Raw genomic sequence first — 26,960 nt, 5'->3', positions numbered from 1 at the left:
GGCGGGTCGGTGCAGCAGTTCCTCTCGCCCGCAGGTACTGGGCGAACTTGAAGCTGTGGTTCAAGCAGAAGATCAGCAAGGAGGAGTTTGACCTGGAGGCGCGCAGGCTGCTCACGCAGGACAACGGTGAGCGGCGCTCCGGGGCTCGGCTCGGCTCGGCTGCCCCGGGGGCGCCGGCCCGGGGCGGCTTCCCGCCGCCGCCGCCCCCTGTGCAGGGGCTTCTCGGAGAGGGAGAAGTAAGAGCGGCCGAGGTTTCTGCGGGAGCCGCGTCGGAAAGGTGGGAGCTGCCCTGGGCGGCGAGGGGAAATCCCTTTCTGGCCCCAGCATTGACGGGCAGTTTGGTCTTGTGCTGTGTAGGTAAAATATGCCGTGCTGGCAACCGAAAAGACATTTTTTGTGCTACTGTAGAGCCCCAGTGCTTTCCATCTGGTGCTCTCTCTGGTTGGGACTAGATCGATGCTTTGGCTGGAGTGAGGGAGGGAAATCCAGAATTCATCTAAGCAGTTGTGCAGCAGGCAGAGCTCCTTCCTCCTCTCCCCAGGTGCCTGGGTGGAGCTCTGCAGGGTGAGATTCCTTTGTAATCGCCTTAGTGCAGATCTGCCAGTGTTGGCTAGTATTGTTGAGAGTGGTGCAGGAGCTCCTAATTTTCTCCTTTGTGATCCCTGAGGGGAAGGGCAGGGAGCTTGTCGCGTCTCTGGTTCAAGGGCCAAATAATATGCTATAATCCTCTGACTCTGGTCTCTAAAGTTCATTTTTGCTCTTTTTAGTGCATAATTACTCATTCTGTGTTTCAGTTGCCCTGCTGGGAAATTGCATCTTATCAGGAAACTGGTTGATTTAACTTAACCTTCCTGGCCAGCTCACTGTGCGTGGTTGTGTGTGTGTGTGTGTGTGTGTGTGGTTTTTTTTTTTTTTTAAAGCAAAACCAAAAGCCTTGCTACCAGAAATCTCCATGGGAGAAGGGAAAACTGATCTTCTTTCACTGACTGAATACACTGAACTTCTCATGTTGTATGTTTTAAGACTGGATTTCTATAACTCATGTGGTGCGGTGGCCAGAAGTGACTTTTTTTGTGCCATGTAATATTCCTTTTGTTACGATGAAAAGCTTCTCCTATGTAAATTTTGAGTCAAATGAAAAAAAATCTTTCTAAAAATGTAAATTGAAAGTGTGACTAGCCAGCGAAATGTGTGGGGAGAACATGACTGTGGAAGGCATAGCAAACTACTTCATGATTGCTGGACTCTGATGTGTTGCTAATGAACTGTCTGTCTTTACACAGTCCACTCTCACAATGATTTCCTCCTGGCTATCCTTACCCGATGCCAAATCTTGGTTTCTGCACCAGGTAAGTCCCAAGAAGAATCATTAAAAATAAACAGATAGAGCTTTTGAACTTGTGTGCTTAGTAGTGTGGGGGTTTTTTTTTGGTATATGTATAAGGCACACTAACTTTCTGGGCCTCAATATTCATGTTCTTTTTGCCATATAGTAGAAGCTGTGTTAGGTAGTAGTGATCCAGATGATCCAGTAGTGATTTTATAAATAAACTGTATACCTGATTAGAGGCTAATGCTCTCATTTGCCATTTGCAATATGCTGTTTTGATTTCTAGATTGGGTATTTGCTGGGCCACAGGTGCTGAGAGCTGAAGTGTGAGGGGAGGTACTGCTTTGCTGTCTTTGAACTGCTTTACTTATTGCTTCCTATTTCTTTTGGACTTGGTCATACTCTTTGTTCTCYTCTCTGAGGAGAACATCTTGGGGGAGCTGGATTTTCCTGACTGATCTTGGAATCAAGTATGTATCTGATAGAAAAATGCTTACTATGGATGCTTACAGTGAAATCTTAATTGAGCCATAGCCAATTACTTCAGCCCTTTGCAGCTGTGATGATTAACCTCTTTAACTCTCTAAGTGTTTAGAAAGGTTGTTGTCAGGGTGACAAGATAGCTCTTTTGAATACTGAACAAAATATCTCAATCTAGAGATCTGATGTGAACAATAATTGAGCTGCAATTTAGAACATGAAAATGCTGTGTGGTTAGGGAGAGAATGTTGTAGCTGTGACAGGCTAAAATCTGAGAAATAAAGCTTTAGAAATGAGGGAGTGCCTGATGTAGCTGGAGGAAGGAAAAATGCTAAATTTATGGCTACCCAGAGCTATTGTGTCATAACAGTTCTTCAACTATGCCATCTGGGATAATAAAATATTACCTCCCGTCTCAGAATTTGCTTTGTCTGCTCTTGAGCTTTACAGGCACCTTTTCTTGAGTCCCGGTCTGGTCCTCTTTAGCTGTCTGCACTCATGTAATTCAGAAAATTTATGTCTAAATTCTGCTCGTTGCTTTTGCCTTACAGTGCTTACAGCTGGATTATAAAACAAAGGTCAAGAGCAGCAATTCCACTGTGAGTTTTACCTGAAACAGCAGAGTCTAGCAATGCTTTTGGAAGACCTCCAGATCTGTAGATCTTTAGACAAAAGACATTTCATTCTATGATGATGATTATTATTAGTGATTATATCCAAATGATATTCCATAAAATGCTTAATATGATACAAAAAATAATGCTATGATCTTTCAGTATTTACTAGTTAAAATAAGATTTTTTTTTAAGTTAAGAACTAAAAGGTTGTTTAATTTATTTAAAAAAAAAAAAAGAAACTCTATTTTTCCTTGATGAAAGTGTGTTGATGTTCTCTGACTCCTGTAAAACACTGTATATGTGTGGAACATGATTTGTYTTATCTTCCAAATCTTCTTTGAAATGTTCCTGCACATCCTCCCCTTCATTGCCAGTCTCTTGGCTGGTAGCAGCCTGTATCTCCCCTATCCCTGTTTGCTTAATCAAGTGCTAGTGCACATGCTGCTGTTGAGTTGATGGGAACGGACATGGCTGCACTTTGTGACCCTCAGGATGGTTCTGAATGCGAGTGATGCAGGCGTTTGCTGAGTGTCCAAGCTCTCAGGCATCGTTTTTGAACTGTCAGTGCCATCAATTCATGTTGCAGGAATTGACTCCAAACTGATGCTTAATGTTAAGGAATATGTTGCCAGCAAATGACACACACTGTGTGCAGTGGAAAGAGGCTGAAGTCGTTCGCCTCCTTTTGCCACAGTTGGTTTTCTACAGTGCTCTTAGCATAATATGAAGCAGAAAGGATTTATGAGTGGTAAAGTAGGAGTTCTGTCATGTTGTTTGTTTCTATATGCTTGTTTTAGTTTTGTATATAGCTTCATCAAGAACTTAAATGTTCTCTGGTATGTACTTGAAGGCTTGTGCCTCTGAAATCTGGTATCCCATCGCTTGTTCCATTCCTTGGGACCTTTTATGAATACCTGCCTGTGTGCCAGGAGCTGGTCTTCTGTCCCAGGGTTCCCAGCACTAGTGACAAAACACACCCTGCAGGTCTGTGGCCATCTTCTGTTCTTTGGCTTAGACCTGTCATACCAGTGGTAGATGGTGGATGTTAGCAGACACTTAAAGTATAGAAATAGGGCACTAATACAGCGAAACTCCCCAGATATATGTTGCCAGTGTTCAGAAATTTGTGGTTCATATATGCCCTGATTTAGCATTGCTTTGGATGTTTTTTTTGTTTGTTTTTTGTTTTCCTTATGCACTTTCCAATTGTTTTCTGAACCTGTGGTACTAAAAGCTCATTCAGTATTTTACAGCAAGGTTTACCTCACTTGGCAAAGTCATTTCCTATCCATCATAGGTATGGATAAATTAGGGCATTCCTAACTTTACTGACTCTTTCTCCCACCCTGCCTTTTCTTTTCCAAACTGACAAATCCTGATCTACTTTGTTCCTGCATGGAGCCCTTTCCATACCTTTGAGCTTTCTGGTCTTCTGTTATTGTTCAGATTTTTGTATTCAGGGTGCAGGCATGCTTTGGCTTTATGTAGGGACGAAGCAACGTTCTCTCTTGCTAGCATTTGATTGGCTTTTTCTGATGACTGCTGAGCACAGAGTTGATGTGAGCATAGTAATAGAGGTCACAACCTAAAGGTCTTGCTTCTGAGTGGTGATAGTTAGGTCAAAGCTCATCACTGTGTGGCTAAAGTTGAGGTTGTTTATTCCTGTGTGGACCACCCTATGCTTAACTGTATTGAATTTCATCTGTCAGTTTATCACCCAGTCATTTAGTTTCATGTAACTGTTCTGCAGCCGTTTGGACAGGCTTCATCTTTACTGGCTTGAATAGCTCAGGTTGTCAGCCAACTTTATCAGTGCCCCATTACCCCATTTTCAAGTCTGTCCAGGAATGTGTTAAAAGTATGAGCCCCAGCAAAAAGCAGTGTTGCACTCCCCAGGTGCCTTCCATGTGCTGTGAAAGCTACTCATTCTTTATTACCTTTCTAAATTTCAAGTCCTTGCAAGGATTCTGCCTCTTGTCCTGTTCAAGCCTGCTTTCTCTCAGAGCCCTTAAAGAACCCTGCTTCGTAATGCTTCAACAGATTAGCAACAGCATGTAACCAAGTGCTAGTGCTAGCCGACCAGCTACCTTGCTAAGTGTTGACTAGCTGGCGACCTCCAGTGCTTCCAGGCAGGCTTTTGTTGACTTGGTGTCTGCAGATCTGCATAAACCACCTTGGAAAAAAAATCAATTTGATCATGTCCGTGTTCTTAAGACATGGTTTGGTGCTTGGCAGTTAACAGTACATGCTGATAGTCCCTTCTGGAGTCTCTCTGTCTCGATCTCCTCAGTTGCCAAATCTATACAAATCTTCCAARGATTTTGGAGCTGATCTGTGCTGAGACACCTCAGTCTGGGCACTGACTGGCTAACTGGTAGATCTACTACGCGTGTATTTTACTAGACAGTCTCCTGTACATGGCTTAGTGAATTGTGTATGCAAGTCCAGGCAAGTGCAGTACAAATGGAATACTGGATGATATGTCTAGAGACTTTTTTCCCTAGATGCCCATATGACATCTGTAGTTCCTGTGTAAAAATGGAAAGCTAACAGGGTCTTGTTTCCACCACTGTCTATTATGTAAAATAGGTGTTCACTTCATGATTTATGGCAACAAGTAATTTTAAAGTAGTGCACCTTATGTGCTTGGCATGTCATCACAAGTGTTGCTGATGCATGTAGCTTTCACCCTCATGTGAGAGACACAAGGAGGAAAAACACATCTTTAAAATGCCATTTCATATTTAAAAAAAAAAAGGGGGGGGTAAGTATTACAAGCATACTTGATATTGTAGCATTTGGAGTAGGAAGCCTTGGAGAAGGTACTTCAATACCTGTTGAATCATACAAACAAACCCATCTGATCCAAATTGTGCCACCTCTGATAGTGGTGGTTCTGCCTGGGCTTATAAGCAAACGCTGGGTGAGTATGACCCTTTGGTAAGAAAGAAGCCTCTACACTTCCATCTCTTATCTGCTTAGGCTATTGGTCACACAACTTCAAGTCCCAATTCAACATCCTGTGTGACACAGGACGTTTAGGACTTGGTAATGGAGAGGGGGGAAGGTTCTTATCTTTTCAGATGTGAAGAATGATCAGTTTTCTTTAATGTATGCTCAGCTCCTGCTGAGGACACAGCAGGATCCTGAGGAAGCACTGCTTGGAAGATCCTAAACCTGAGTGGTGTGGCAGACTTCCCATAACAAGAAAACTGTTTTCTTTGGTATTCTCTTTTTAACGATATTTTCAGAAGTGCTTGTCTGAGTTTGTCTGGATTTTCTCTTCTGAGAGGAATTCTTTCAAGAGTAAATCCAGTTTAAAACCTCTCTTAACCTTTGTGTATTCGCTCACTAAGCTTATCTTGTTTGTGGAAAATTGCAAGCAATCAAGTTAGCAAGATTTCTTGAGTTGATACATCTCACTTGGTTACCTTCCTCCTTAGCTAAAAGTTAATTTAATAAAACTTAAACAACTGCAAGCACTTGAGTTAGTAATGAAAGCATTTAGTTACTAATAATCTTGGGCCAGCTAAGAGTTGGTTCAGAGAGTTAAAACTCTTGCCAGGATAGCAGGAATGTTTTGTTTTATCAGGGTTGCCCTCAGGTTTTGCTTTAAGGGCAAACTATAAAAAAAGTGCCAGCTGTGAAAGGCAGGCTTAGGTTGCCTATGTGCTGCTTCTCTCCGGAGGGTGGAGAAGGGAGTAAAAGAAAGAGTGCAAGGAAGAAAACAGGAGTGTGAATTTCTGTCAGAAGAATCATCAGAGGATATTTGACTAAATCTTCATCCCTGCAAGAAGATAAAATATTGAAAGTCAAATAAATGGAGGGGAGGAAAGAATGCATGTTTTCTGTGCCTGGCTGCTGTTCTCTATGTATCTTAGTTCTTTCCCCTTGTGCTTTGCTGTTTCAGCGCATCAGGAAAACCTGACATATTCTGTCTGTGTTGTCTGCTGTCATCACCACAGAGACATGGCAGCTCTTAGAAAAACATTCTTATCTATTGCTCATCTTTGAGGGCAGTTCAGCAGCCATTGCTGATGATCTGTTAACATCTAATTCTCTTGCTGGCAGGAATAAATAAATACTAATATCTCAAGTTTCATGCCTAAGCCGCCCCAGCTGCCTTATTTGTGGCCAGGAAGGCAGATATTGTTTTTCTTAGAATAGTGGAGGGAAATTTTGCTTTCTTCATCTGGTACCAGTCAGGCTTATTAATATGAAAACCTAGAAAGGAGCCAAAAAATTCTGCCCTGGGCTCTTGTAATGGGAAATAGGAAATTGTAGCTCACCCTTTCCCTGTTCTAAATCTGGCTGCATTTTTGTTAAATTTGCAAGCTCAGACTCAGAGTTGCATCTTTCTGACCTATTATCAAAGACTAAAAACTTAATTGCCATTTAGTTTAAAAGTCTCTCTCTCTCTTTTTTTTTTTCCCCAGTAATTTTTTTTTAGTAATTTTTAAAACTAGGACTCTGTTGTAACCTATTACACATTATGTCAGATAAAGTGAAGGGTATTGTGTTTGCTATTTCTGTCTCCAGCTACTCCACTTTCATCTAGGCACACACTTACCTAAGGATACTTTCATAAGTGAGGCTACAGAAGACCTGTGTGAGACTTCTGACAAGGAGGAAGGCCTGGAGGGGGTAACATTACAAGCTGATGAGAGGTGTTTTTACTGGAAGCTTTGAAATGGGCTAGGCAATTTCTGTGTTTGTCCTTAACACACCAAACCCCTTCTTCCTAGAAGGGACCTGACCTAGTATGCAGGAAAGAAGGAAAGAAAGGATTTTTCTATAAAGAGCAAAATATCTTGGGGGAAAAGTAGCAATATTTTGATAAATCCTAAAATGTAAATCTTGAGATTTCAGTGGAGGGCAGCAGTGGTCCGTGATAATTGTCCGTGATGCTTTCCCACGCTGCTTTGTTAGCAGGATATTCTTGATGAATAGTGACATAGTGATATCACTTTATAATTCTGGGAGACGGTCTAATTATTATCTTTTAATTCCCTGGAACTGATTATTGGATTTTGACAACAGATTTCCCTGTAAACTGTATGGATTTCTCATCACTAATAGGATGTAGCTAAACTTTGTAATAAACTGCTATTTTCTTTTTTTTTAAGGGGATATATGCCATGTCTCTAAATGTATAGGCTGTTTCTAATCTCTTCTTAACAGCTGATCATTCATAACCTTCATCTGCATCCTCTGCTTTAGCCTGATTCTAAAAATTCATCTTTTAGAAGTTTGTGTGGTGTGGATTTCCCCCCCCCCTTCCTTCCTTCATGGCACAGGACACTATGCTTTTGGTGCACCTGTGAGTGTGTGAGGCTGCATGAAGCCAAGGACTTCCAGCCAGCCTCATTCCTAGAAACAGGGCTGCAGTATGATTGTATTTATGAATTCCAGACTGCAGCAAATCAGATACAGTTGCAGGAGCCTGGGGCAAGCAGATTGGTGTGAAGTTGGTCTTGTGCCTTGGCAGGCTGTGGTAACAGGAGAGAATAGCAGAACTGGCTGAGTGTTTGTCAGTGCTCAGCACACATGCTTGAGGTAGGCCAATCTGTGAATGGTGAGCCATGGGATGCCTGCTGTGATGTGTTGCCCAAATTTGGAGGGAATGGCAGATGCCATCTTCGTTTCAGCTCTGGCTAGGAAATAGACGTCTGAGAGTTCACGGTGCTGCCGTCAGGCAGCAGAAGCCCAGCCTCCCTTTCAGAGACCACTGGTGTGCCTTCTAAGTCATGCTGTTTGAGCTCCCTGGAGTTGGCTGGTGACCCCAGCACTGGGCACACTGCTCAGAGCTCCAGAGGAAGAAGGATGCTGATTTTCTGTGCAAAACCAAAGGAAGCAAGTACTGGTGAAATGAAGTAGAGGTTGTCTCTGTAGCCACAAGAGGGCTGTCCGGTCTTTAGGTTGCAAGAAGCAGTACTTTTTCACTGACAGCACACACGTAGGCATCAGCTTTGATCTCTTCTTAAGCGCAGATGTGTGCAATTCTCATTCAGATACAAATCTTGTAAACCAGTTGGTAGCAAATCTGCTAGACTGTCCTTGCCAAGAGCTGTATGATTATCAAGACATGACTTGGCCTGTTGTAGGTGTAGCTAGCTATCAAACAACATACAGTGGATTTTTGAGCAGTCTCCTCAAGGTGATTTGGCTAGATTTATTTATTTATTTATTTTTCTTGATATACTATGCAGTAATCTTCCCTTGCTGGTTGCAGACAGTTTCAAGCTCACTGTTCATATTGGTGTCATCCTGTTCCTGGGCTCCATGGCCTTTGCAGTTCTCCCACCCTCTCCTTTCCACTTCAGTGCAACAAGAACGATTATCCTTGGTGTTTAATGAATCCAAGATAAAGCCTGCTAAAGCTGATGGGAAACTGTAAGGGCAGATGTAATGAGTCAGATTGCCTGTATTGCCCTGACTAGCATCTGCCCTGATCCAAGATTGCCCCTCTGGGCAAGTATCTGCTGTTTTCATGACAAAACATGGCTTATTCCTTCCTCGTGGCTTTCCTTGGAGGCTCATCTTTCTCCTTCTGCCGTTAGTTTTTATGTGGTGTGCAGACAAATTTCTGCTGAAGTAGGGGGCTTGAGTCAGTGGGGCTAGCAAAGAATGGGGTGGGCTGCTGAAAGAGTTTTGCCCTGAGTTGTTCTTCCTCTGGCTCATGGCTTTGGGTTTTGAGCCTGGATGGGGGCCTAGGGTTAGGGTTTTTCATGTTGACAGGATCATCCTGGCTCTAAATCAAGTGTGACACCTGTCAACTTTTTTTTTCCCCAATTCATAGAAGGTGCGGGATCTCTGCCATGGCCAGGTGGCTCTGCAACTAAACCTGGAAAGCCCAAAGGAAAGAAAAAGATTTCTTCAGTTCGACAAAAATTTGATGTAAGTGTCTGTGGTCAACTGGTCTTAGCTCTTTGAAATTGTCTTGGGGATGAAGAGGTCTGTGTGGTAAATGGTTTTTGTTACTACCAGGGGTGGTGAAAGTGTTTCACATGAAATGGCATATGTCAGATTTGTTCTGAGTTGGAGCAGGAGCTAGTAGCTGCTCCTCTCTCATGTGGAAGCTTCTCCACAGAAGGCTGCAGTGTGTCCTGACTTTAAGACACCAGAAAATACATGGAAGAACACCTAAATGTCAAAGTGGCAAAAGCTTTTATTTCAGGAACAAGAAGGAGCAACTCTTGCTCTGTGGCCACTCCAGTAGCACTTGGACAGATCTTTCATAGGCTGGTTCATCTTTCATGTTCTCTGTAATCTCGTTTGTTTCACAGTGCTGCTAAGCTCTTGAAGCAAGAGTGATTTCCTATTTATTCTCAGTCAGGTGGAATTCCTTGATGCATGATGCCCTCCACAGGACTTCATACAGTCTGAATGGTTAGAAGCAAGGTGTTCCTTAAGTGGACTTAGTTGTTTCAGAACTGAAAATGCCTTGTAAAAACTCTCTTCTGCAAAGTTGCTATCCCCTGGTGGATGGGGGAGAGACACACAAAATCCAGTCCTTTTTTGCAGCAAAGGCTCTTTACATTGATCTGATATGGTGACAAGCCTGTTCTAAAGTTGTTTCTGTGCTGCCAGATGAAGGAGGTATGAAGGAGGATCAGGATGGGACATGGGTAGGATTTCATGAGACAGCCTGAGTCAAATTAACAGCTTGCTGAAAGGGAGGGTGTCTCCTCTCCTCCTGTGCCAATTTTGTCAGGTGTCTGACTGCACAGTGATAGGGTTTGTTCACTTACAAGGCAGAAAACTAACTGGGTGAGGGGGGGAAGCATTTTTTTGCTGGTTTATTCAGCTGGATCTAGTGTTCCTTGTGATTGGATGAATGCCAAAGCCAGTGCAAAGGAAGGAGGGACAGCCACATGGCTGAGGGTAGGGAAGAAAGGTAGGCATGTGAAACCTCCGTCCCCCTTCTACAGCTGTGAGAAGTTAACTTGGCTCAGCCAAACTGCGAACCACACTTTGAGGCACTCTAATGGGACGTTATATGTGTGCTTCATAGAACAGCTGTTGGAAAGGATTGTGAATCCAGCTGAAGGCTTATTGTACTCAAACTGCAGAAATGCTTTGTGCTGTTTGTAGTTGTGACCTGAATTGTCACAACATTCCATTATTTTTGTTTTAAAATTTCTTGCTTATTGCTGAAAAGTTACAATAATCAAAGGAGAGTTTGATAAGCTGTCATGTGTGGTGGAAGTCTTGAATTTGGTTTACTTGAACACTCCCRCATTACATCACATTTTTAGTGTATGTTTATACATGTGTTCCTGGAACATTTGATGGCAAGTACTACATAAAGGGTCTGCTATTAGTGGAATTCCTCAGTACTGTGAACTTAAAAGTGCCTTAATATTTCTTGATGGTTCCCTCACTGGTCAGAATAGCAACTGTGTGAATGACCACAGGTTCATTCCATTTGGCTTCTGCTTTCTCAAACCTTGTTCCTTTTGGAGTTGTCTGTTTTGAAAAATTTTTTTATTTATTTTTTTTCCTCCAGGCGTACAGGAATGTAGCTTTCCTGTAATGAAAGCCTAAGTCTTCAGAATTACTGGGATGAAAACCTTTCACATTATTAGTAGGTGGATTGGTTTTCACTCTGACTTAAATGCCACACTGTCCTTTGAATAAGGACAGTATAATAAGCAGTTCCCCTTTCTCTCCTGAAACTGAGACATCAGAAATCCACTTAGCTCTGTATTTGTTGTTTATATTTCAAGTATGGGTTTGTCATGATGCCCTATAAGAGTTTGATGGGAATTTTTGTTGCAGAGCAATGAGATTTGTGCCTTGCAGAGCTGAGGAATAGGAGTTCTGGGAGTACTTCATGAGCAAGTGCCCTCTTGTTCCCTTGTGGGTCAGGGCTGGGCTGAGCAGGTGTCTGGGACCAAGGATCAGCAGTCCCTGTTGGCTTTTTTACCCCCACCTGGAGACTGAGGCTTCCCAGAAGCTACCACAAGTGCTCTGCCAGCTGTAAAACAGAGTTGTATGGGAATGTGCATGGCCTGGGAACTGTGGGTTGCCACCTTGTGGTATGAATTCAAGTTGTGTGGTGGGGTGTTTTTTTTTTCCTCTCTCTCTCTTCCAACTAATTGAGTTAGTCCTGAGTAATAGCCATTTTCCATCTCAGAAGCAGTGGCTGTTCAGTAACACAGCGCTGCTTGGAGTAAGATGTGAAAGTGCATGTGGAGTCTAGAGTACAAAATCCAAAACTGGAATTTGGCTAACCTGTTGCATTAAAGCCTTATGCTTTTGTGAAAAATGACTTTAAGAATCACACAAGCTTAGGATCATGATTTTATATCTTGATAGGAAACTGTACAGTTAGTAATTAAATACATACCCTTCTTATTGCCCAATAGCAAAAGGCTTCTGTACAAGAAATGACTAAATAGCTGAGAACTCTTCAGTATGGAAGGAGTGGCTGAGAGGTGTGAAAGTCCATAAAATCATGACTGGCCTGGATAGGTGAATAGAGATGAAAGGAACAGTGATCATATTTGAGAATTAGAGGCATCAACGGAAGCTAACAGGAGGAAAGGACAGAGCAAACCAGAGGAGATGGCTCTTCATGGAGGGCATTGTTACACTGGAATATCTTGCTGCAGGATGTTGTGGACACCAGAGATTTAGATGGTACAAGGTCCTACTGGGCAACTTCACAGGCTGTTAAATAAAAGGACACCAGCACTGGCTCAGGGAGTTCTTCACTCACAAACTTTTGGGGTTTGGGAGAGTATCTTGGGGGTGAATATTGCTCTGTCCTGCTGTTATGTATTTCCTTAGACACTTGCTCTCCAGTTGGAGAAGGGATGTTGGGCTAGATGAACCAAAGGGTCTGACCAAACATATTTCTTCTTATGTTCTAATATTATGTTGATAACAGCATCGGTTCCAGCCACAGAATCCATTGTCTGGAGCCCAGCAATTTGTGGCAAAGGATCCTCAGGAGGATGACGATTTGAAGCTGTGTTCCCATACTATGATGCTTCCTACACGTGGCCAGTTAGAAGGAAGGATGATTGTAACTGCATATGAGCACGGGCTAGACAACGTCACAGAGGAAGCAGTGACAGCTGTTGTTTATGCTGTGGAGGTGAGACTGGGCTGGGCAGCAGTGACATTCCCATTACGCCAGCAACGAAACGCTTTGTGTACAGTATGGAGGTGGTGTCCCTCAGTGGGGGGGAAAAAAAATGTTTCTCTGATTGCCTAATTGCCATGGGAGGAATAAGATCAGAATCAAAGGGATTCCAGATCTGTGGCATCATTGACACACAGTCTTGGATTTGTGCCTGCAAGTGTTAATTTTGAAATATTTGCTTATGAAGAACTCAAGGCATACTTGAGAGGCTGGTTTGGAAAATGCTGTTCTTGTCATTTAAAAGCATTATCAGAATGGCAGCTCCAGTTTAAAGAGTTCTATTAAAAAAATAATCTATTGTGGGCAAAAGTATCTGTCATGGAAGCGAAGTGGCAGAATTGTGTAATATCTGCAGGTGAAGGGCTTGCTGCTGCTGTTTTTGGCCATCAGTAGTGTGCTACCTGACATGTCTGAGCYGGGGCTGTGTGATACCACCATTACTTGGAGCTTTGGCTTGTAGGTGGTTTCCCTGAGTCACAATTCAGAGGCCGACCTGAATTCCTCATCCAGGAGTGAGGCTAGATTAAGAAGCAGTGCCTGCTTTTTTCCTCAGAGTGCTGCTTCTCCCACAGTTTCAAGGCACCTGCACAGTCTGAAAAAGAGGAAAAAGTGGCTTTTTGCTGTAGTTTTAGGGCAAGTATTCCAGTGTGAGTGTAACATCTACTGCTGATAATGAAATCCTTTAACTCTCCTAAAGAGATCTGCAGCTGGGGATTTCCTGGCACTTGAGAGACCTCTTTAACATAGGAAGCAGCACATCACATGTTAAACTATGCGTCACAGGCTAATACACAGTGCCCTCTTTGTCTTTTCTCCTTGTAAATAGGATAATGTTTCTGTGTAACATAGTGTAATGAACTGCTGACTTGATATTTTGCTGGTTTACAAGAATAAAGCAGAAGAAAAAGATGCACTAATGTAATAAATTGAAAAATGCCGGTGTTAGATGATATTCATAAGATGAATTGTAAGTTCAAGCACAGAATTGTTGGCTGGAAGGAGGAGCACTGGAGGTCTTTGGTCCCATCTCCACTTTGGGGCTGACTGTCCCCTGCACTAAATCAGGTTGGCCGTGGCTTTGGCTAGCCACATCCTGGAAACCTCCAAGGATGGAGATCCCCCACCTGTCCCAGGGCTGTGCCACCTTCCTGGGGGAGGAGTTTGTTCTAATGTCCAACCTGAACCTCTACAGATGCAAGTTGTGGCCGTTGTCCCTTGTTACATTGCCTGCTGCTGCCGAGAAGAGTTTGGCTGCCATCTTTGTAACTCACTTCAAGTAGTTTGTAGGCTGTAGCTAATTCAACTTTTATCTGACTGTATTGCTGATTTGGGAGGCTTCCACCCTCCTCCCTCCAGATTAAGAAGAAATCTGTAAAATTGTCTCTCTGGACAGATATATGATGCAGTTCACTGCCTCTTTTATAATCTTTTCTACAAAGAAATGCTAAGTATAGTGGAGGAATTTTGAGATTTCATGTATTCTTTATTCAACTGTATCAGGTAGTTAGAACGTACTGTATCCTGTCCAGATCTTGGTTCCCTTACATCTTTAGGTCCTTGTGGCTATAGCAGCACTGCTTCTGTCTTGCCAATTGGTCATGCACTTGTCACAGCAGTAGCTTGGTAGGGTGAGTAAGTTGGCATGTGTAACAAAAAGGTTTTTTGTTGCAGAACCATCTTAAGGATATTCTGACATCTGTAATATCCAGGAGAAAAGCCTATCGTCTGAGAGACGGCCATTTCAAATATGCCTTCGGAAGCAATGTTAACCCTCAGCCATATCTGAAGAACAGTGTTGTTGCTTATAATAATTTAATTGAATGGTAAGGAAGCTCAGCAAGCTGTTAACTTCAAATCTAATTTGCTAGCCCTGAAGCTATTCCATTATTCAGTTTCTCTTTCTACCTAGCAGCGTCTGTTAGTAATGCTACTTAATTTTCACACACTAAGAAAGCAGCAGTACGGAGGACCAGACTGCTAAACAGGAGTAAAGATGTGAGGATTTCTCAGCAGCAGAGTTTAGGACAATGTTAAGTCTTTCTTCTTTGCCTGCACTTGTCCATCAGTTTATGAAGCTGAGCCCTGGCACTCTGAATGTTCTGTTAATCATGACTTGTTTGGAAGCTCTAGTGAGTGCCGCAGAAATTCTGCTGGCCTCAGGGAAGCGGTCCTCGGGCAGAAGAGCCCTGCGTTTGCGGGGACACCTCTGTTGTGCCATAGGAATGAGGTGTCAGTGAGGTTCTGGAGGACCCTGCCATTCTGTCATTTGCTGCATCCAAATATATTGCAGTTCATTGGCAGCCCTTTCCAGTTAGCAGAGCTCCGAGGTCATCTTGTTTTCCAAAGTGTCAATGTCAAACAGCTTATGCCGTGTATCTGGCAGTGTGTGTGTATTTGTGTTTGTCTATGACAGAGCTGCTCTCAGATGGCAGGAGGTCGTAGATGTTTTAAGATTTGGTTATAGCACTACAAAAACTACAGATGCAATCCACTCCAGACAACTCTGCCTAACAGCTCATGTCTTTTAATTTCATGTGGGTGCCTCACTTCTTATGCTGGGTGGAAACTGGTGACTGTAAATAAAAGTAGCAAAATCAGCATCAACTATAAAGCAGGTTTGATGTTGGGAATCAATTTGCACTGATTTTGTTAAACTGGAATTTTAAAGATCTTAATTACAGCTGGTATAACTTTATGTAGACAAGGCCTAAATCAACTAATATAGAAAAGTGAAGCTCAGGGGCCAAGCCCCTGCTATGTTACTTGCAAAGCTAGTGCTTTTTTTTTTCCTCAACTAAAAAGTTTTACTACCTGCTCTCTCTGCAGCCCTCCAACCTGTGTGGCGCCTTCTGCTGGTCAGAGTCTAGCTCCCCAGCCCCCACCCGATGATGCWGAGCAGCAAGCAGCTCTACTATTAGCGTGCTCTGGAGACACCTTACCAGCTTCTCTCCCTCCAGTGAACATGTATGACCTTTTCGAGGCATTGCAGGTAACTATTCACATTATGCTGTGTTGTGTCTCAGGGCATTGCTGTCCTGAATACCAGCTGCCAGTCTCTCAGATCTGGTTCAAATGCATGGAGGTCTCCTCCTCCTAAAGTCTGTTTCCTTCTTTCCCTCTCAAATTAACAGTTCTGTTTGCAGCCAGTGGCTTTGGCTTGCTCACACCATTAGCTAACTATTGATGCACAGTCACCCATGCTCTGATGCCTGTTCTACTTCCCTCTGTCAGAGGCTTAATGAAGAAATCCCTCTCTTTCCTTATGGCTGCCATAGGAAGGGTGAACTCTTCCTCTGTAGAAAGATGGCAGTGATCATGCCAAAACTGATCTAGACTGAGATTTTTGACAGAAATGCAGCAAAATGATTTGCCTGGCATGTCACATTTCTCTTTATGTTCCACCTGGGTGCTTAGAGTAATTGGTCCTGGCATGCAGACTGCTGCAGTGAGTTACCTATGATCACCCCAACCTTGGGTGGGCTGGATGCCCACCAATCTCAGGTAGGCTGGATGACTTCTCCTATAGAGATGGCTTTCTGTCCCTCCCTCCCTCTTCATCAGTCCYAGGGATGTGCAGACTAATTTAGATGTCTAAAGCTAGCTGCAAGAAATCCTCCCTTGATCTATGCTGTTGTGAACAGGCCTTGGGACTTTGTCTTAAGGCTGTGGCATCAGAGTGCTCATTGTAAGAGCTGTGACCTCAAGAATTCATGTCGTATTTTTGGTCAGATAGAGTTGTTTGACCTCAAGATTGTGGAGCAGAATGATGATTTTTCTTGCCATCTCACTTCCTCACAAAACACTGGAACAGGCACTTGGTCTGTGTGGGTCAGTGYGGCAGTGCTGGCAAGTTACAGCTCTCCTTGCATGTGACAGCCTGCATTTTTGCTCTGCAGGGCTGGTTCTCTGCTCATCCTTTAGTAGAGGCCAGTTTTGCCTTGGGCAGCCTTGGGAAATGAGTATGAAAGCGCGAAACTTTTCTAACATGTATCTCCAGGTGCACAAAGAAGTTATTCCTGCACACACTGTCTATGCTCTAAACGTTGAGAGAATTGTCATGAAACTCTGGCATCCAAACCATGAGGAGCTACAGCAAGATAAAATTCATCGCCAGCGCCTGGCAGCAAAAGAGGGCCTCCTGCTCTGCTAGAGCCAGGAGATTGCTCACTGCTGTTCCTTGGACTTGACACTGGGATGCTTCTTACAAACCTGTGTCAGCATTTCAAGGAAGACGTAAGTTATGAGTCACCTTTTCCTATGGAAATATGACTGAGTTGTGGTACACTTTGTCCGCTTAATCAGAGCGGTGTGCTGTGGAGTGCTTGCAGCAATCCCACTGAATTGGAAAGGGGAAAYGAAATTTGTTTGTAAAGACTGTTTTTTAGGAAAAATAAATGTAAGGGTGGAAAGAGTTGCTTTTAAAGAAGATGTATTTGTGTTTTCACTTGTGAGCATGTGGAATCTATCTCCTCATCTTTCCCTCTCAGGCAGTTTCCCTTCTAAGCACAGTCTCCAGGGGCTTTGTCCAACTTCTGTTGCAGTTGGTGGGATCTTTTCCGTTCGCTTCCCTGGAAACAAGATGGAATCTTGGGAAGTGAAGATAATTAATTCATTGTTCCTCTTATACCAGGGGAACTTCTGATTAGAAAATCTGAGAAAACAAGCTAGAAAAAGACCTTTCCTTTTTGCCTTGTGTTTTGAACTGCTTTGTATTATAAAACAAAGATGTATGCTGGCTATCGTAGGAATCTCATCAGTTACCACAATGTGCAAAAAAACCCAGAGTTGAGAGTAATGTTCTCCTRTCAGCTTGGTCCCCCTCTCTCATCCCTGTCATGCAGTAGTTGTGATCAAATGTTGCAGGAATTGTCTGGACCTGTGTCAAGAGGCAGTCTCTCTGCCTGTCAGCACAGCTAACAATTTAGCCATCCCAGCAAGCAGCTTGACCATCCCCAAGGTGGGACAGCAACTTCTACATACATACAGCAGAGCCACCAATTCAGTATCCTAGTGTTGCAGAATCTTTGGGTGAAAGAGAAACATGTATAAGATATCTTATGTTACTTAATCAAAAAAATATACAGTCACCTGTATACAGGAGCCATGCAGATCTGTGTATAAAAGGGGGAACTCCACCTGCTTTATTTTGGGTGCTTTACTGTCTTCATGAGTCAGCTGCATCCTCCTCAGATGCTGAAGGGAACAGGCTTATTAAGCAGTTTTATAGAATTCTCATAAGTTAACTTCTATATTACCTGTTTTTAACCACAAATATGCAGGTATCTCCCAAAGGATGAGATGGCTTTTTGTTCCCATTGTGCCATTGGGTGGGGTCAAGACAGCTTCCTCTGTGGGAATATGAAAGGTGAGGCATATGGCTCTCCTCCATCCTGCTTTTCCTCCTTTGGGGAAGTATTTGGATGGGAGAGCTGTCATCTTCCCCCCTTTCCTATGCAGTTTCTTTTTCCACATGTGCTGCTCCCCTGTAAGTGAAGAGGGAGCAGGTCCCCTCTAGTTATCTGTGCTTTTTTTTTTTAATAACTTCCTTTGAACCACATGACCGTAGCTTTGTTGGGCCAGAGTTGAAGCAAGCGGCTGTGCAGCTGTCACTGTGTTTTTTGGTTTTCCTTTACCCTCTTCGAGGGATGTGCTCTGGAGTGAGGCACAGTGAGAGCCAGTGCCCATGCAGATATCAGTGGCTGTCTGTGTAAGAAGAATGTCCTGGGATTATGAAGAAGCTGGGGAAGGCAGCAGCGGAGAACTACCACAGGCCTGGCAGGATGAGAGCAATCGTGCACTGGTAGGTCATGTCTCCTGAAATACGGCAGTGTATGATTAAGCAGGAGTGGAGTGCAAGAGAGGAGATTGAAGATGTCTTGGTCCCCTTCTCCTAGCTGCCATTTTTTGTTTATTTAAGCATATGTAACTGCCCAGAATGAGCCATCAGCTCAGAATTTGACCCCAGTGACTTTTACATGATGATTTTTAAAAGCAACGTTGAACCCAGGTAACTGAATGTGGTGAGATCAGCAAGTCACCCAAAGTACGGACTCTGGGGCGTGGGAGGGGGATTTCCCAGATAATTGTTATGTTTCTGGTATAAAATGAAAGCATTAATTTTGTTTGCTAGAAACTTTGGGGCAGCTCTGAGGATTTCGGGTCTGAAGGAAGCATGCAGCCTCCGACAGTATCAGAAGTGAGTTCTGAAACAAAATACTAAGTATGGCACAAGAAAGGCACGAGAAGCTCCTTTCTGTTTGCATGTGCTAGGAAGAAGGCTCTGCAGACAGAGCCCTCTGCTCTGAAGAGCTGAGTCATCAGTTCCACACTGAAGAAAATGGGTTAACCAGGGCACCTGCTACACAATCAAGGCTTGAGTAAGGAAATCCTGTCAGCCCTCTTTCACAGATGCGAAAACAGTGGCACATGTTCTCAATGCACTTACCCAAAAAGTGTGAGATCTTGTGAGAAGTGGTGCTAACTTTTCAAGTAAGTTAGTTGGAAGGGGCATCTGGAGGTTGTCTTGTCCACCCCCCTTCTCAAAGAGGGGCTAGCTTCAAAGTTAGAGCATGTTACTCATCTCTGAAGATGGATGTGCCACCACTTCCCTGGTCCCTGTTCCAATGTTTGACTGCCCTTGTGAAGTTTTTCCTTGTTTCTAGTCAGAATTTTTCATGGTGTACCTGTGCCTGTTGCCTTTCAATCTTTTCCTGTGTACCTCTTCTTTGTAAACCTCCATTTGAGAGCTGCAGACAACAATAAGATCTCCCTTTCACCTTCTCTTCAGGCTGAACAAACCTGGCTCTCCTGCCTTTCCTCATATGTTGTGTGCTTCAGCCTCGACCACCTTTGTGGCCTCCATGGCACTTGCTCCAATACATTACTGTCCTTGTGCTGGGAGCCCAAACTGGACCCAGCACTCCAGATGGCCTCACCGGTACCTGGCAGAGGGGCAGGATCCCTCCCCTTGCCCTGCCGGCTGCTCCCTTGCCCAGGATGCATCGGCCATCTTGCTGCCAGGGTGCACTGCTGGCTCCTGGGCAGCTTTCCCCCCCTGGATCCCCAGGCCGTATTCTGCAGAGCTACTTTCTAGCCGGTTGTCCCCTGCCTGCTCTGCTGCAAGGGGTTATTCCATCCCAGYGGCAGGACTGGGGATTTGCCTTTGAACTTCTAGGGTTTCTCTCAGCCCATTTCTCTAGCCTGTCTAGAGCTCTCTGAATAGCAGCCCTGCTCTTCAGTGTGTGAATCACTCCTCCTGGTTTGGTGTCGTCTGCAGACTTCTGCCCGTATGCTCCATCCCATCATCCAGGTCATTAATAAAATGTTAAACAGTATCAACCCAGTATTGACCCCTGAGCGTTGGCCCCACTACTGAGTGCCACTAGCAACCAGCAGCCAGCTGGACTCTGAACCCCAAGAGCCRTACTCTTGGAGACCTGCACTGAGAGCAGGTTGATGGTATTGATTTATAGCTGTACCCCTTGCGTGGGGCTTTCCCCCCACTCTGGGAGAGCAGAGAGGGGAAGGCTCTAGAGGATCTGCCTTAGGTCAAGGGCTCCTTCTGCAGTAGCGTGGGAGGTGTGAGCTAGTGTCTTTGAGGGACTTTGCAGTGTCAGCTGCCTTGTCTGTGCTTGGAGGCTTTTTGGCTGCCCTAGGGAGTAGGACAGGTGAGAGGGGATTACGTAGTTTCTTCAGTCTGAAAATCTCCTAGTGGACTATGAGAGAAGGAAGAGGTGGTTCTTGTGAGGTGTTAGGCTGATGGCTTTCAGTGTGATGAGGCATACTTCTGTGTTCACTGCAGTAGTTAGCCCTGTAAAATGAACAAGGCTTCTGAATTTCAAAACAGTGTCTCAAAAGAGCACTTGCTGAAATTAGGTTTGGAAGTGTCCATGAAAGATTCATCTGCCCCAAGAACCACCCAGTCCCTTCTCTACTGCTGGCTCTGTAGCAGACTCAGCTTGACCTAAACTTTTCCTGACAGATGTCACCTTAAAAGCTAATGACGGAAGCTTTTTGTGTTTTCTTAGACAATCTGTCCTGCTGTTCAGCAGTCTTTACCACTGAACACTTCCCATAGTCCTCYGCCTTTTTTTGCATCAGTCTCTTGCTGTAGCTTAGACCTAGAATGTCTTGTCCTATTCACCACAGAGTATTGTATGGAGGGTTGGAAGGCAAGAAATGGCACATCATCTGCCACATCTTCAATAGCAAGAATTGCATCCTACATGCTTAATCCAGTAGGAACCTTGCAATGTGCTGTAGGTCACCACTCTGCAGTTTCTTGCAGACTTAAGATTTGCAGTGGGGAAACTACTAGCTGCCACAGGAAGAGGGGGAAAAAGTGCTTGAGAGCTCCACCTGGTTCCCCTCATGGCCAGAGCTTTGCTGGGTGAAGACAGCTGTCTGACCTTAGGAGRTGGTCAGTGCCTCTGGGAGAGTGGAAAGCAGAAAGAAAATCCTGTGTGTGTATGTATATATATATATATTTTTTTTTTTTTCAGACAGCTCCAGCTGCCAGATCTGACCTTCAGTCTGACCAAGCCTTCCCAGCTGGATGCTGAGGAGGGTCCTAGAGGCATGAACACATCCCTCTGTAACACTCCAAATGGCCAGACTCTGATGCTTCTGAGACTGGTGACCTGCATCCCTCTTTCTCCAAACCTGTGCTGTGCATTGACGTAGGGAAAAACATCTCTTGTTGCTGCTTCAGAGCAGAAATCTGGAGCATGGCACTCGTTATCAAACATGCACTGCAATCCACTGCCTTTCTCTTAGCTTAGCTGCTCCCATGTCTCCTCCCAGCCTTCAGTCTTCTCCTGCAGCTGAGGTGGGATTTCAGTTGTTACCCCAGTTGTTACAGTTGTTTGTCTTCCATAACAGAACATCTTGCTGCTGTAGAAAGCAGATTTCTCAGAGAAATTTAACTGGTGACATTGTGCCACCTTCCTCATACTGGGATGACGTTGGCCTCTAGGATACTTCTAGCAGAGAGAGGAAAATGAGGAAATGAGAATGCTTGCATTTAAGAAGAAACCACAAACTCTGCATTTGTGTGTCACTTAACTGTGAACACCAAAGAACCAAAAGCTGGGACTGCGGAAATGCCCTGCTGTCCAGCAGAACCAAACTAAACTAAGAAAGGAGACTTTCTCTTGGGCTCCCRAGGTGGAAGGAAGCATGTGACATATTGCTGCTGTCAGGAGTTGTCAAAGAAAGTCTCCACAAAACAGGGACTCTCTCCCTGGTTCTGAGAAAGCAGCTGCAGAGACAGGCTTGTGGTGGCTGTTCCCTTTCAGGAACTTGTAGGTGATGATGGATTGCAGAAGGGTTTGCAGGCAGTGCTGTAGCAACAGCACGATGCCAGCGAGCTCCCCTCCCAGGAAGAGGCACAGCTCATACTGCTGCAGAAGGTGCTTCGGCAGTGTAACTTCAGCTGGCTCCTAGAAGGAAATCACTTCTGAGAGGTTTGTGTGTGGTGTTACCCTTCCACCCCAGTGCAGTCGCTGGCATGGCCTGGTTGGCAGGAGAAGAGGAAGAATTCACAAGCCTGCCTCGCAGTTACGGCAGCAAAAGTTCTGATGTGCAGCTGTAGATAGAAAGCAATCTCTCTCCCCCTCCCTCCTGGCAGGGAGAGGCAGGCTAGAAAAATTCATTGTTTTGCTGTTCGCCACCACCCTGGCAAGACGTGGGTAAGGTCCYGCTGTGCCATGTGCTTCCCAAGAGCTTATGAAACTTCTGTTGAATGTCACACCCCTCTGGAGGCTGGAAAGCCAGGCAGTATCAGGTAAATGTACCCTTTGAGTCCCTGAGAAGGTCAATATTCTCCACGCCCTGAGCAAGCACAGATGCGCGCACCCCAGAAACCACAGGTTTAAGGAAATGTCCCCTGCTTGGCACTGCTGAGGATTGTTTGCACAGCAGCCATGAATTAACAGAGTGTGAAGCCAGGCCATGGACATTAGTGTCTTCAGCCCTTATATATCTACCTTCCTCAGGTGTAAAGAGACCTTAGTTCACACTGCAAGTTGAAGCCAGGGCACTTCAGCTTCTTTTAAGACTTGGCATCTTCTGAGGATTCCTGTTAATTGGCGTGGGCAGCCTTCTGGAGACACCACTCAGGTGAGAGTGTGTAGTGCTGACACGAATGAAATGTGGATTTCTTCTAGGTCAAACTCTGGCTGTGGGTCACCACTAAGCCACTTCTGTTACCTGCCTTCAGCCCTGGGATTGAGTTTGATTGTGGTCAAAGGTACTAATCAAATGCTGAGTTTTCCTTTTTTCTTCCTAGACCACAAAAGGCCAAGGCAGGATCAGGTTATAACTGGGCTTGGACAGGAAGCTTGTATAAAAGAAGCTTTTTGCTGAAAAGCATTTCATTTAAGTGAAGCTTTTTGTGGTATATTTTCAGTTCACTTCTTGCCAGGAAATGAGTTTACATGTCCAGATAATGTCTGGCCGATGTGGGTTGCATGGCTACAGACTATCCYGAGTCTGAGGATGCTCGTGTGGAGCACAGGTGATCCAGACTTGGGCTTTTGTTCTGTCTGAGGGCARTTTAACTTAGGGCAAATGGTTATGCATTTGAGCAGTATGAGCTGCTCCTGGGACTCTGCTTGTGGGGGTTCAGCCTCCTGCARTAGTGGGGCTACAGTCTGCAAAAGAACTATAAACACTGCTGCTGGAGCAAGCGTCAGTTCATGGCCCTATTTCCAGCTCAGGTGCGTGCACATAGTGGAGCTGTCCCCATTGCACAGCCTGTGAGCGGAGCCCTTGGTCGCACGTCAAGCCCTTATTGTCACCCTGAGGGATCGGCTGCTGGGGAGCTGCTGCCAGGAGCTGAGGTGGATATCTGGCTGGCAGGGCGTGTGACAGCTCGCCCTCTTCCCTCTGGGTTTGGTAACAGGGTAACCACTGGAGGAATCCTCTCCAAAAAGAGGCCTCATCAGAAGGATCACAGACATCAGCTTAATTATTGCCTCTCTGGGTATGTGTTGTAATGGTTGGTTATCATTAAAAAGTGTTTCCATTTGAATTTCTGAAACTTCAGTTTCCCGTTGGTGGGTTTTGTTATGTCTTTGTTGAATTTAAAAGCTCCCAGAATCAGGTATCTTGTTCTGTGCAATGACACAGCCACTTCTGAAACTTCTCTTTGATAAGAGAGAAGGAGCTGGGTCTGCTTTCATCTCACCAGAAGGGCTGCTGTCTTCACCACGGAGCAGTCCATAACCTCTTTAAACCCTTTGCAGGTTTTTAGACCTTGTTTTGGAGTGCAGGAGCAACATTCTTGTACAAGTCCCAGCAGTGGTATAGGTAGGCAAAGGCCCACATCCCTTATCCCTCTTAATGCACAGCCAGAGATAGTTTGCTATAGCATCCCTTCAGGTGCTATGATCCTGGCTGAGCAGTTTTCCTGAGCAATTCCCGATGCTGTTGTCATACCACAGGTAATTGTAGAAAATCCTGTTTGTCTTTCAGTTTCATCTCAGGCTGCACAGTAGCAGTAAAGACACTTTAGGGAATAGCCTTCCACCTAGTTTTGTTTTTATCTTGGGACTAGGCGTTGGTCTCATAGATGCTGCAGGCAGGGTTTGGTGTGGAACCTCAGCGAGGTGGCTGTCTGTGAGCTGTAGGAGGTCAGCCGGATCCTTTCTTTGAATTGCAGACATGATATTTATATTCTGTTATTAGACTATTTAAAATGCTGATGGTGGCAGATACTCTGTGCTGCTTTAGGGAAAAGCCAAATTTCAGATGTTTTCCACTGAGACTTTCATTTCTCACTGAAATGGTATTTTCTCACCAGAAAGAGATCACAAGGCAACTTAGCCTGCTTTATTTTCATCTCTGGCCCTAAACYTCCTGTTCCAAGTTGTCAAATCTGTTTTTTAATTCTACAATAAATCCTGATGTGCCTATCTTCTTGTAGCTTATTGCAAAGTAATGCTTACCCACCAGCTTCCCCTCCATCCTCACCCCCCACCCCCCAGCCCTGCTCCCTTAAGACCAAAAAAGAGGAAGCAGGAGCATGGCTGTCCTTCAGCCTGGGTGTGCTYGGTGGAGGTGCAGCCCTGTCATTCTGCAGGTGGCCAACAGCTTGTACCAGGGGCTGTGCTGCAAAGGTTGGGGATGCTGCTGCCCACTCCAGGCTGCCTTCCCCATGGGTGCCTGTAYGGGGAGCACCTTTAGGTCCAAAGCCAGCAGCTTGGCCACCCAGCACTYGGCATAAAGGCTTGGTTGTTAGATGTAACCTTGCCCTCTGGGCTTTAGCAGGTTTTCTACTTTCTCATGTCTTGGAGATTCAGCTGTAGCTGGAGTGCCCTAATACTAGCTCCATTATGCCCTGCAAAATATCTCAGCTGGACTCCCCGTGCATGGGCTTCCCTGGAGCTCGTGAACAAGGGCTGCATGGGCATGTGGGCGAGAGTAAAGGGAGCAGGGCTGCTGTGCTTGGCCGTTGCTGGCAGCAAACGRCAAAGCCTCATGGCTCTTGTCCTGCCGGGTCTGGCCATGGGGCAAGCAAGGAGGCCAAATGTGCACCTCACTGYGCCTAGGACACTGAGCAGGGCTTAGCTTGGCATCTCCTCCACCTSTAGTGGGGACCTAGAGCTGCCAGGAGCACTGTGCACCCTGCGCACCATCTGGGGGCCCAGCAGCCGCAGTTCAGAGGATGTCTGACATGTGTGGGGTTTTTCCCCCTTTTTTTTKGGGGGGGGGGCAAAATCCCCCCAAAACCTTGGGGCAAAAAAAAATCAAAGGGCTACTCTTCTGTCCAAAGCTAGTTTGCACTAGTGTGACGTGGGGGCTAACTAATGATGTCAGCAGCTAATCAAGTAGCTGCATCCTCCCTGTGGCGGCAGTCTCCCCTGGGCACTGCTGGTGGTGCGAGGCATGGCGAGATCCATCCGGCTTGGCGAGATCTGGCGCATGATCTGGTTCCTGGGTTGCAGAGGGCTGCGGGAAGCCTGCTGCGGGGCCCGTCTCCCTGCGCTGCCCCACATTTGAATCTCGAGTGGGTGCCCCCGCCTGTCCCCACGCCCCCACGTGCGGCTGAGCGCTGCATCCTGGGGCCGTTCGTGCACTGGCTGCGTTATCCCTTCACTTCGGCTTTCTCAGTTTCGCTCCTGCCGGCTGCGAGAGCCAGTGACGCACTCGAGCAGCGCTCACGCAGCACCCGAGAACAGGCATCCTGTTTCCAAAACAGCCAGCGCAGCCCTGCTGCTTTCAGCATCCATGTTCCCAAGGGGAAACAGAGGGAGCTTGAGAGCCAGGAGCAAAAGGGGAGGAAATGGGAGGGTGGGGATTTTCTCTCTTTCCCCCCCCCCCCCCCAAAGAGTATCAAAATGAGACAATTTGGAGTGCAGCTAGGAAGGAATAGTACAACGTGGCCCCCAAACCTGCGAAGATTTGGGGCAGCACTGGGTCACTGGGGTGTCCTGCGGAGCAGCCGGTGCTCAGGCTGCAGTGCACAGGTGCAGCGTGTGGTTGTGCAGCCTCCTGGTGGTTTCCTGGTGCTGCAAGCCAGCCAAGGTAGGGGACCAGCCAGGAAGCCCATCGCTGCTGCCAGGCGTCCCTCTGTCCCACGCAGGATCCCCTCCCCTTTCGTGGAGATGCCCAGGGAAACACAAAATGCAGGGCTTGCTTTATGGTTTTTGAGCTCAATGTTCAGCCTTAAAAATAAATCAGTGCGAGGCAGATGCCAGCTGGGGAATGTTTCATCAGGGCTGGGTGGGATGGGTGTTGCAGTAGAAACTCTCACATCCCTCGTGCAGGCAGCACTGGTGGCAGCAGCGGGCACAAACGCTGCCGGCTGGCGCAAGCCGCACGCCCTCCGTGTATGGAAACTGCTGTGCATCTCGCAGGGCAGCGGCGCTCTCCAGCCCGACACGGTCCGTGTGGTTTAGTGGGCTCTGACACTCCTTGTCCTGCTCGGACAGTGATGCTGGTGCCGACCTCTGTATTGTTTGAGTCTTCAGGACGCCCACAGGTGGAAAAAAAGCAAGGGGGGGGGGGGAAAAAACACCCAGATGTGCGTGCGCACACACACGCGCACGCACACACACATGCGTGTACACACACACACACACACACACACACACACACACACACACACACACACACACACACAAAAAAAAAAAAAAAACCCAGGCAGAGCCCTGCTCTCCTTTCCACTGGGTGCTGGCTCGGCTGTGACTAATGGCCTCTGAGCCCGAGCTGGAAACTGTGCTAAAACACGCTGCATCAGAGCCACCAAGAGCCATGGGGCCGCCAGCCCACATCCCTGGGGCAGCGGCTGCCCAGACCGGCCCGAGCCTGCTCCCCTCCCTGCCAAGCAGCCCCTGCACCACTGGGGAAGGAGGACATGCGTGCCTGGGGGGAGGGG

The 26,960-nt window shown here is 45.8% G+C and overlaps 1 protein-coding gene across 1 annotated transcript in view; it reads left to right on the top strand.

Moving 5' to 3' along the window:
* The window catches only part of TADA1 (transcriptional adaptor 1), a 27,078-nt gene extending 3,457 nt beyond the window's left edge, over positions 1–23,621 (top strand). Inside the window, exons 2-11 of the mRNA XM_026089124.1 lie at positions 16–126; positions 1,284–1,349; positions 9,227–9,324; positions 12,323–12,532; positions 14,252–14,403; positions 15,407–15,569; positions 16,578–16,813; positions 17,860–18,380; positions 18,711–20,999; positions 21,082–23,621. Coding sequence (XP_025944909.1) covers positions 16–126; positions 1,284–1,349; positions 9,227–9,324; positions 12,323–12,532; positions 14,252–14,403; positions 15,407–15,569; positions 16,578–16,730 — 953 coding nt within the window. The 3' untranslated portion in view covers positions 16,731–16,813; positions 17,860–18,380; positions 18,711–20,999; positions 21,082–23,621. The remainder of the gene's footprint in view (positions 1–15; positions 127–1,283; positions 1,350–9,226; positions 9,325–12,322; positions 12,533–14,251; positions 14,404–15,406; positions 15,570–16,577; positions 16,814–17,859; positions 18,381–18,710; positions 21,000–21,081) is intronic.
* The last annotated feature ends 3,339 nt before the right edge of the window (positions 23,622–26,960 follow it).

Source organism: Apteryx rowi, unplaced genomic scaffold (genome assembly GCF_003343035.1).
Source record: "Apteryx rowi isolate R43461 unplaced genomic scaffold, aptRow1 scaffold_80, whole genome shotgun sequence".
NCBI classification, from domain to species: Eukaryota; Metazoa; Chordata; class Aves; order Apterygiformes; family Apterygidae; genus Apteryx; species Apteryx rowi.
Note: the sequence above shows the minus strand (reverse complement) of the source record. Positions and strands in the feature narration are given on the sequence as shown.